The sequence below is a fragment of the Pristiophorus japonicus genome, chromosome 31 (genome assembly GCF_044704955.1).
Source record: "Pristiophorus japonicus isolate sPriJap1 chromosome 31, sPriJap1.hap1, whole genome shotgun sequence".
Lineage (NCBI taxonomy): Eukaryota > Metazoa > Chordata > Chondrichthyes > Pristiophoridae > Pristiophorus > Pristiophorus japonicus.
In genome coordinates, this window is record NC_092007.1 from 8,271,637 (window position 1) to 8,282,209 (window position 10,573).

A 10,573-nucleotide genomic window follows, 5' to 3' on the forward strand; every position below is an offset into this window, starting at 1 on the left:
CGATTCCGAGCACGAAAAAGTCCCGCAATATTTCCCCCAAAAATCCTGCAAATTCGCACTGTCCCGCAAGGCGTCTTAGATCAGCGACAAAGCTCACCACGTTCTGGCGCTCAGAGCGATGGTGCATGTAAAAGTGATACCTGGCCATTAAGATGCTCTCCTTCGGCTTGAGGTGTTCCCGAACCAGCGTGCACAGTTCTGTGGAAGTCTTGTCCGCTGGTTTCTCCGTTGATTCAGCCCCTCGAGCCTGTTACACAGGAACAGGAGGAGGCCCATTCAGCCCCTCGAGCCTGTTACACAGGAACAGGAGGAGGCCCATTCAGCCCCTCGAGCCAGTTACACAGGAACAGGAGGAGGCCCATTCAGCTCCTCGAGCCTGTTACACAGGAACAGGAGGAGGCCCATTCAGCCCCTCGAGCCTGTTACACAGGAACAGGAGGAGGCCCATTCAGCCCCTCGAGCCTGTTACACAGGAACAGGAGGAGGCCCATTCAGCCCCTCGAGCCTGTTACACAGGAACAGGAGGAGGCCCATTCAGCCCCTCGAGCCTGTTACACAGGAACAGGAGGAGGCCCATTCAGCCCCTCGAGCCTGTTACACAGGAACAGGAGGAGGCCCATTCAGCCCCTCGAGCCTGTTACACAGGAACAGGAGGAGGCCCATTCGGCCCTTCGAGCCTGGTCCGCCATTCAATGCGATCGTGGCTGATCTTCGACCTCAACTCCACTTTCCTGAACTATCCCCATACTCCTCGAATACCTTAATATCCAAAAATAATTTGATCCCATCCATGAATATACCCAACTGAGCCCCACAGCCCTCTGGGGCAGAGAATTCCAAAGATTCACCCCCTCTGAGTGAAGAAATTCCTCCTCATCTCAGTCCTCAATGGCCGACCCCTTATCCTGAGACTGTGTGACCCCTGGTTCTAGACTCCCCAGCCCCGGGGGGAAACATCCTCCCTGCATCTACCCTGTCGATCCCCCTCAGAATCTGCAATGTTTCAACGGAATCACCTCCCATTCTTCTAAACTCCAGAGAGTAAAGGCCTAGTCTGCTCAATCTCTCCTCATAGGACAATCCCCCCCATCCCAGGAATCAGTCTGGTGAATCTTCGCTGCACTCCCTCTATGGCAAGTATATCCTTCCTTAGTTAAGGAGACCCAAACTGTACAGAATACTCCAAGTGTGGTCTCACCAGGGCCCGATATAATTGCAGTATGACATCTTCACTCTTATATTCAAATCATAGACTCATAGACAAATTGCGTCCCATCGTGTCCGTGCCGGCCGACCAAGAGCTACCCAGCCTAATCCCACTTTCCCGCTCTGGGTCCATAGCCCTGTTGGTTACAGCACTTCAAGTGTACATCCATGTACTGTTTAAATGTGGTGAGGGTTTCTGCCTCTACCAACCTTTCAGGCCATGAGTTCCAGACCCCCACCACCTTCTGGGTGAAGACATTTCCCCTCAAATCCCCTCTACACCTCCCCCCAATTACTTTCAATCTGTGCCCCCTGGTTGTTGACCCCTCTGCCAAGGGAAACAGGTCCTTCCTATCCACTCTATCCAGGCCCCTCATCATTTTATACACCTCAATCAGGTTTCCCCTCAGCCTCCTCTGTTCCAAAGAAAACAACTCCAGCCTATCCAATCTTTCCCCATCGCTAAAATTCTCCAGTCCCGGCAACATCCTGGTAAATCTCCTCTGCACCCTCTCCAGTGCAACATCCTGGTAAATCTCCTCTGCACCCTCTCCAGTGCAATTACATCGTTCCTGTAATGTGGTGACCAGAACTGCACGCAGTACTCCAGCTGTGGCCTAACCAGTGTTTTATCCCCTGCTCTTGTATTCCATGCCACAGCTAATAAAGGCAAGTATTCCGTGTGCCTTCTTAACCACCTTATCCACCTGGCCTGCTACCTTCAGGGATCTGTGGAACTACACTCCAAGGTCCTCTGTTCATCTACACTTCTCAGTGTCCGACCATTTAATGTGTATTCCCTTGCCTTGTTAGCCCTCCCCAAATGCATTCCCTCACACTTCTCCGGATTGAATTGCATTTGCCACTGTTCTGCCCACCTGACCAGTTCATTGATATAAGAACATCAGAAATAGGAGCAGGAGTCGGCCATTCGGCCCCTCGAGCCTGCTCCACCATTTAATACAATCATGGCTGATCCGATCATGGACCCAGCTCCACTTCCCCGCCCACTCCCCATAACCCATTATTCCCTTATTGTTTAAGAAATTTTTGTCTTTATCTTAAATATATTCAATGACCCAGCCTCCACAGCTCTCTGGGGCAGCGAATTGCACAGATTTACAACCCTCTGAGAGAAGAAATTCCTCCTCATCTCAGTTTTAAATGGGCGGCCCCTTATTCTAAGACCGTGCCCCCTAGTTCTAGTCTCCCCCATCAGTGGAAACATCCTCTCTGCATCCACCTTGTCGAGCCCCCTCATAATCTGATACGTTTCGATAAGATCACCTCTCATTCTTCTGAATTCCAATGAGTAGAGGCCCAACCTCCTCAACCTTTCCTCAGAAGTCAACCCCCCCATCCCCGGAATCAACCGAGTGAACCTTCTCTGAACGGCCTCCAAAGCTTCAGATTCCTGTAGCTTTCATTATCAACCCCACGGCCAATTTTAGTATCATCTGCAAACTTCTGATTCATACCCCCTACATTCAAGTCTGAATCGTATGTCCTGGGACAGGAACGTGGCTTGTTTTGCGTGTGTGTGTGTGTGTGTGTGTGTCTTTGACGGTTTTGCCAAGGGTGTGGAAAGAGACAGGAGACGGGCTTAGATTCAATTCTTTATTAATCCGATGCGTATTCCCGAATGTTCACCGGGGCGATGGAGCAGGTGAGTCTCACTTCGTGGCCATGATGTCGTGGATCCAAGGGAGGAGCGAGCAGACCTTGGTGTAGACCCCCGGGTGGTTGGGCTCAGCACACCCATAGCCCCACGACACGATCCCCTGCAGAATACCGTTGCACGCCAAGGGTCCTCCGGAGTCACCCTGCATCGGAAAGAAAGCAGGTGATTACACAAGTGTGATGGAGGTGGGGTAGGGGGGTCGGGGGGGAAATGGGTGGGCGAGGTGGGAGAGGGTGAGGGCGGAACCTTTGCACAGCGAAAGGAAAAGGAACCAACCATCCGGGAAACTGGAGATCGCCTCGGGGGTAATCTGCGCAGCCAGCAGTATAACTCTGGTTGGCCAAACGGCCCGGTCCGTGGAAACAGGTCCGACACATCGCGGCCCCTTCAGGTCGGCCCCGCGACATGAAAGGGCCTCCGCTCCGCCAGGGGACAGGGGGCGTTTACCGAGGTCTTAGCCCGAGGGGTAGTACTGAGGGAGTGCCGCACTGTCGGAGGGGCAGTACTGAGGGAGCACCGCACTGTCGGAGGTGCAGTACTGAGGGAGCACCCCACTGTCGGAGGGGCAGTACTGAGGGAGTGCCGCACTGTCGGAGGGGTAGTACTGAGGGAGCACCGCACTGTCGGAGGGGCAGTACTGAGGGAGCACCGCACTGTCGGAGGGGCGGTACTGAGGGAGTGCCACACTGTCGGAGGGGCAGTACTGAGGGAGCACCGCACTGTCGGAGGGCAGTACTGAGGGAGCGCTGCACTGTCGGAGGGGCAGTACTGAGGGAGCACCGCACTGTCGGGGGGGCGGTACTGAAGGAGTGCCGCACTGTCGGAGGGGCAGTACTGAGGGAGCACCGCACTGTTGGAGGGGCAGTACTGAGGGAGCGCTGCACTGTCGGAGGGGCAGTACTGAGGGAGCACTGCACTGTCGGAGGGGCGGTACTGAGGGAGTGCCGCACTGTCGGAGGGGCAGTACTGAGGGAGCGCTGCACTGTCGGAGGGGCAGTACTGAGGGAGTGCCGCACTGTCGGAGGGGCGGCACTGAGGGAGCGCTGCACTGTCGGAGGGGCAGTACTGAGGGAGTGCAGCACTGTCGGAGGGGCAGTGCTGAGGGAGCACCGCACTGTCGGAGGGGCAGTACTGAGGGAGTGCCGCACTGTCAGAGGGGCAGTACTGAGGGAGCACCGCACTGTCGGAGGGGCAGTACTGAGGGAGTGCCGCACTGTCGGAGGGGCAGTACTGAGGGAGTGCCGCACGTCGGAGGGGCAGTACTGAGGGAGTGCCGCACTGTCGGAGGGGCAGTACTGAGGGAGTGCCGCACTGTCGGAGATGACGTTTTTTGGACGTGGCTTTAAACCGAGGGCCCTCTGCTGTCTTCGGTGGATGTCGAATAGCACCAAGGCACTATTGGAAGAAGAGCAGGGAGGAGCTCTCCGTGGTTCCTGGGGCCAATATTGATCCCTCAACCGAGAACCAAAGAACCGATTACCTGGGTGAATATAACCCGTTGCTATTGGTGGGAGCTTGCTGTGTGCAAATTGGCTGTTTCATTTTCTACATTACAATGGTAACTGTACTGTAAAAAGGACCTCATCGGCTGTGACATCCTTTTTACGGTGCAGTTACCATTTAATGTAGAAAACGCAACAGCCAATTTGCGCACAGCAAGCTCCCACCAACAGCAATCGGCTCTTTGTGACATCCTGAGGTTGTGAACGGTGCTATATAAATGCAAGTTCTTGTGATCTTATGGTCTATGAACATTCTCACCTACTAAAACATGGTTCGCTTGAACCAGGATCAATGCCACGGGATGGTCTGCCGATAAATGTTTGCGAACTGATGGTTAAGCCACACCTACCTGACAAGCATCTTTTCCACCCTCAATATATCCGGCACAGATCATAGTGCTGGAGATCATTCCGGGGTAGGCACCATTACAGACAGCATCACTCATTAACGGAATCGTCGCACACTGCAGTGTATTAGGCATTGACACTTTGCAAGTAAAAGAAAAATTTGTCTGTTATACATGGTCAAGAATCAGTCCCTTTCCATTAAATGTATACAGAGGTAATCTCCCTCTACACTGTCCCATCAAACACTCCCAGGGCAGGTGCAGGTACAACATGGGGTTAGATACAGAGTAAAGCTCCCTCTACACTGTCCCATCAAACACTCCCAGGGCAGGTGCAGGTACAACATGGGGTTAGATACAGAGTAAAGCTCCCTCTACACTGTCCCATCAAACACTCCCAGGGCAGGGACAGCACGGGGTTAGATACAGAGTAAAGCTCCCTCTACATTGTCCCATCAAACACTCCCAGGGCAGGGACAGCACGGGGTTAGATACAGAGTAAAGCTCCCTCTACACTGTCCCATCAAACACTCCCAGGGCAGGTTCAGCATGTGGTTCGATACAGAGTAAAGCTCCCTCTACATTGTCCCTTCAATCACTCCCAGGGCAGGTTCAGCATGTGGTTAGATACAGAGTAAAGCTCCCTCTACGTTGTCCCATCAAACACTCCCAGGGCAGGTACAACACATGGTTAGATACAGAGTAAAGCTCCCTCTACACTGTCCCATCAAACACTCCCAGGGCAGGTACAGCACGGGGTTAGATACAGAGTAAAGCTCCCTCTACATTGTCCCATCAAACACTCCCAGGGCAGGTACAAGTACAGCACGGGGTTAGATACAGAGTAAAGCTCCCTCTACACTGTCCCATCAAACACTCCCAGGGCAGGAACAGCACGGGGTTAGATAAAGAGTAAAGCTCCCTCTACACTGTCCCATCAAACACTCCCAGGGCAGGTACAGCATGGGGTTAGATACAGAGTAAAGCTCCCTTTACATTGTCCCATCAAACACTCCCAGGTCAGGTACAGGTACAGCACGGGGTTAGATACAGAGTAAAGCTCCCTCTACACTGTCCCATCAAACACTCCCAGGGCAGGTACAGGTATAGCACGGGGTTAGATACAGAGTAAAGCTCCCTCTACACTGTCCCATCAAACACTCCCAGGGCAGGGACAGCACGGGGTTAGATACAGAGTAAAGCTCCCTCTACATTGTCCCATCAAACACACCCAGGGCAGGGACAGCACGGGGTTAGATACAGAGTAAAGCTCCCTCTACACTGTCCCATCAAACACTCCCAGGGCAGGTTCAGCATGTGGTTCGATATAGAGTAAAGCTCCCTCTACATTGTCCCATCAATCACTCCCAGGGCAGGTTCAGCATGTGGTTAGATACAGAGTAAAGCTCCCTCTACATTGTCCCATCAAACACTCGCAGGGCAGGTACAACACGGTGTTAGATACAGAGTAAAGATCCCTCTACACTGTCCCATCAAACACTCCCAGGGCAGGTACAGGTACAGCACGGAGTTAGATACAGAGTAAAGCTCCCTCTGCACTGTCCCATCAAATACTCCCAGGGCAGGTACAACATGGGGTTAGATACAGAGTAAAGCTCCCTCTACACTGTCCCATCAAACACTCCCAGGGCAGGTACAGCATGGGGTTAGATACAGAGTAAAGCTCCCTTTACATTGTCCCATCAAACACTCCCAGGTCAGGTACAGGTACAGCACGGGGTTAGATACAGAGTAAAGCTCCCTCTACATTGTCCCATCAAACACTCCCAGGGCAGGTACAGGTACAGCACGGGGTTAGATACAGAGTAAAGCTCCCTCTACACTGTCCCATCAAACACTCATAGGGCAGGAATAACACGGGGTTAGATAAAGCGTAAAGCTCCCTCTACACTGTCCCATCAAACACTCCCAGGACAGGTACAGGTACAGCACGGGGTTAGATACAGAGTAAAGCTCCCTCTACACTGTCCCATCAAACACTCATAGGGCAGGAATAACACGGGGTTAGATAAAGAGTAAAGCTCCCTCGACATTGTCCCATCAAACACTCACAGGGCAGGTATAGGTACAACACGGGGTTAGAAACAGAGTAAAGCTCCCTCTACACTGTCCCATCAAACACTCCCAGGGCAGGTACAGCATGGGGTTAGATACAGAGTAAAGCTCCCTCTACACTGTCCCATCAAACACTCCCCGGTCAGGTACAGCACGGGGTTAGATACAGAGTAAAGCTCCCTCTACACTGTCCCATCAAACACTCCCAGGGCAGGTACAGCACGGGGTTAGATACAGAGTAAAGCTCCCTCTACGCTGACACCCCCCCCTCCCCCGTCAGGCTCCACGCACCTCCTTCCGTCAAGACATTCCCCCACCCCGAGACCACACACTGGGTGTCGGGCAGGGGGCATTCGGTGGGGAGTGCGATGGCAGAAACATCTCTGCTCAGCTTGGCGGTCCTGACCAGCTTCACTAGCATCACATCGTGGTCGAGGGTTTGGTAGTTGTAGTCCTGGTTCCAGTAGATGCTCTCCACGTTGATGAACTGCTCGGTGGCTGAGCCCAACCTCAGGTCATGTGCCCCGAGCCGCACCCTCATGTAGTACGGGCTGCAACACGACACAAGGCTCAGAACATAAAAACATAAGAAACAGGAGCAGGAGTCGGCCATTCGGCCCCTCGAGCCTGCTCCGCCATTCAATACGATCACGGCTGATCCGATCATAGACCCAGCTCAACTTCCCCATCACCCTTCACTCCCTTATCGGTTAAGAAACTGTCTATCACTTTTTAAAAGATATTCAATGTCCCAGCCTCCACAGCTCTCTGGGGCAGAGAATTCCACAGATTTACAACCCTCTGAGAGAAGAAATTCCTCCTCATCTCAGTTTTAAATGGGCGGCCCCTTATTCTAAGGCCATGCCCCCTAGTTCTAGTCTCCCCCATCAGTGGAAACATCCTCTCTGCATCCACCGTGTCGAGCCCCCTCATAATCTGATACGTTTCGATAAGATCACCTCTCCTTCTTCTGAATTCCAATTCTGGTCACCACATTACAGGAAAGATGTGATTGCACTGGAGAGGGTACAGAGGAGATTTACCAGGATGTTGCCGGGACTGGAGAATTTTAGCGATGAGGAAAGATTGGATAGGCTGGGGTTGTTTTCTTTGGAACAGAGGAGATTGAAGGGAGACCTGATTGAGGTGTGTAAAATGATGAGGGGCCTGGATAGAGTGGATAGGAAGGACCTGTTTCCCTTGGCAGAGGGGTCAACAACCAGGGGGCACAGATTGAAAGTAATTGGGGGGAGGTTTAGAGGGGATTTGAGGAAAACGTCTTCACCCAGAGGGTGGTGGGGGTCTGGAACTCATGGCCTGAAAGGGTGGTAGAGGCAGAAACCCTCACCACATTTAAACAGTACCTGGATGTACACTTGAAGTGCTGTAACCTACAGGGCTACAGACCCAGAGCTGGAAAGTGGGATTAGGCTGGGTAGCACTTGGTCGGCCGGCACGGACACGATGGGCCGAAATGGCCCTCCTCCCGCGCTGCAAATCTCGGTGATTCTATGAATAGGATTGAACAGGGTGGATCTTTCAGAGAGAGGGCAAGAGGGCAATGGGCCAACTGGACTCCTCCTTGCGATAAGGACCACATAGACACTTACTTATACCAACAGTGGGCGGCAGATATCACCCAGCGGTCGCTAACCAGAGCTCCACCACACGAGTGGTAGCCAAGATCAAGAGATGCCTGCCATGGTACAGATTGAGGACTGCATTCAGAGCCTCCGATAATCTTATCATCTGAGGAGGCGACAGCTGCAATTGAAAATGCATAAAATGGAGGTCACCAAACAAGCAGCATAGCACCAATACATCAATAAATATCAAGAGCATAAGAAATAGGAGCAGGAGTCGGCCATTCGGCCCCTCGAGCCTGCTCCGCCATTCAATGAGATCACGTTGGAGCACTGTTGGAGGGGCAGTACAGAGGGAGCGCCGTACTGCGCTGTCGGAGGGGCAGTACTGAGGGAGCGCCGTACTGTGCTGTCGGAGGGGCAGTACTGAGGGAGCTCCGTACTGCGCTGTCGGAGGGGCAGTACTGAGGGAGCACCGCACTGTCGGAGGGGCAGTACTGAGGGAGCGCCACACTGTCGGAGGGGCAGTACTGAGGGAATGCCGCACTGTCGGAGGGGCAGTACTGAGGGAGCGCCGCACTGTCGGAGGGGCAGTACTGAGGGAGTGCCGCACTGTTGGAGGGGCAGTACTGAGGGAGCGCCGCACTGTCAGAGGGGCGGTACTGAGGGAGCCCCGCACTGTCGGAGGGGCAGTACTGAGGGAGCGCCGCACTGTCGGAGGGGCAGTACTGAAGGAGTGCCGCACTGTCGGAGGGGCAGTACTGAGGGAGCGCCGCACTGTCGGAGGGGCAGTACTGAGGGAGTGCCGCACTGTTGGAGGGGCAGTACTGAGGGAACGCCGCACTGTCGGAGGGGCGGTACTGAAGGAGTGCCGCACTGTCGGAGGGGCAGTACTGAGGGAGCGCGCACTGTCGGAGAGGCAGTACTGAGGGAGCGCCGCACTGTCGGAGGGGCAGTACTGAGGGAGCGCGGACTGTCGGAGAGGCAGTACTGAGGGAGCACCGCACTGTCGGAGGGGCAGTACTGAGGGAGCGCGCACTGTCGGAGAGGCAGTACTGAGGGAGCGCCGCACTGTCGGAGTTGCCGTCTTTCAGTTGGGACGTTAAACCGAGGCCCCGTCTGCCCTCTCAGGTGGATGTAAAAGATCCCGGGGCCACTATTTGGAAGAAGAGCAGGGGGAGTTCTCCCCGGTGTCCTGGGGCCAATATTTATCCCTCAGCCAACATAACAAAAACAGATGATCCGGGTCATTATCACATTGCTGTGTGTGGGAGCTTGCTGTGCGCAAATTGCCTGCTGCGTTTCCCACAATACAACAGTGAGCACACTCCAAAAGTACTTCATTGGCTGTGAGGCGCTTTGGGACGTCTGGTGGTGGTGAAAGGCGCTATCTTTCTTTTTATACTCCAACCCCCCATCGCAATAAAGGCTAACACATCATTGAGTTCCCTGTTCACCGCAATCATATCTCCTGCCCGGCCCCATCCTGTCCAGTGAGAGAACTTTCGACCTTACCCCCAGCGACCAAGAGCAGTGAGAGGAGCAGAACTTTCATCGTAGTGTTGAAGAGCGACTCCCTGTCACAGTCAGCTCTGCGAGAGCCGTCGGTATTTATACACTCCAGGAAAAGCCAGCTGCCTATGGAAACTCACTGGTCAGGCTCAGGAGCCTTGGGCTGGGGACAGGGGGCGGGGAAACGACAGGAGATAGCGGAGATATTTCAAGCCGAGGTCGTTGGAGACATGTGTTCGGTTCACACGTCCGATAAACACATCGCCCTGTAAAGCCAAAGTGGAAAATATCATCGTCACCATTGGCAGTCCCTCGGAGTCGAGGAAGACTTGCTTCCACTCTAAAAGTGAGTTCTCAGGTGACTGAACAGTCCAATACGGGAGCCACAGTCCCTGTCACAGGTGGGACAGACAGTGGTTGAGGGAAGGGGAGGGTGGGACTGGTTTGCCGCACGCTCCTTCCGCTGCCTGCGCTTGGTTTCTGCACGCTCTCGGCGACGAGACTCGAGGTGCTCAGCGCCCTCCCGGATGCACTTCCTCCACTTAGGGCGGACTGGTCTTTGGGCCAGGGACTCCCAGGTGTCGGTGGGGATGTTGCACTCTATCAGGGAGGCTTTGAGGGTGGCCCCTTGTAACATTTCTATTGTGTTCCCATCACAGATGAGGC

General features: G+C 53.9%; 1 protein-coding gene across 1 annotated transcript; it reads right to left on the reverse strand.

The window, feature by feature from the left end:
- Nucleotides 1–2,857: 2,857 nt before the first annotated feature.
- LOC139240392 (trypsin-like) lies at nucleotides 2,858–9,958 on the reverse strand. The gene is made up of 5 exons (XM_070868888.1): nucleotides 9,911–9,958; nucleotides 8,423–8,576; nucleotides 7,104–7,363; nucleotides 4,740–4,876; nucleotides 2,858–3,029 (listed from the first exon to the last, which is right to left on the reverse strand). Exons 1-5 carry the CDS (start codon nucleotides 9,948–9,950, stop codon nucleotides 2,880–2,882), a joined length of 741 nt encoding a protein of 246 aa, XP_070724989.1. The 5' UTR covers nucleotides 9,951–9,958; the 3' UTR covers nucleotides 2,858–2,879.
- Nucleotides 9,959–10,573: the final 615 nt, after the last annotated feature.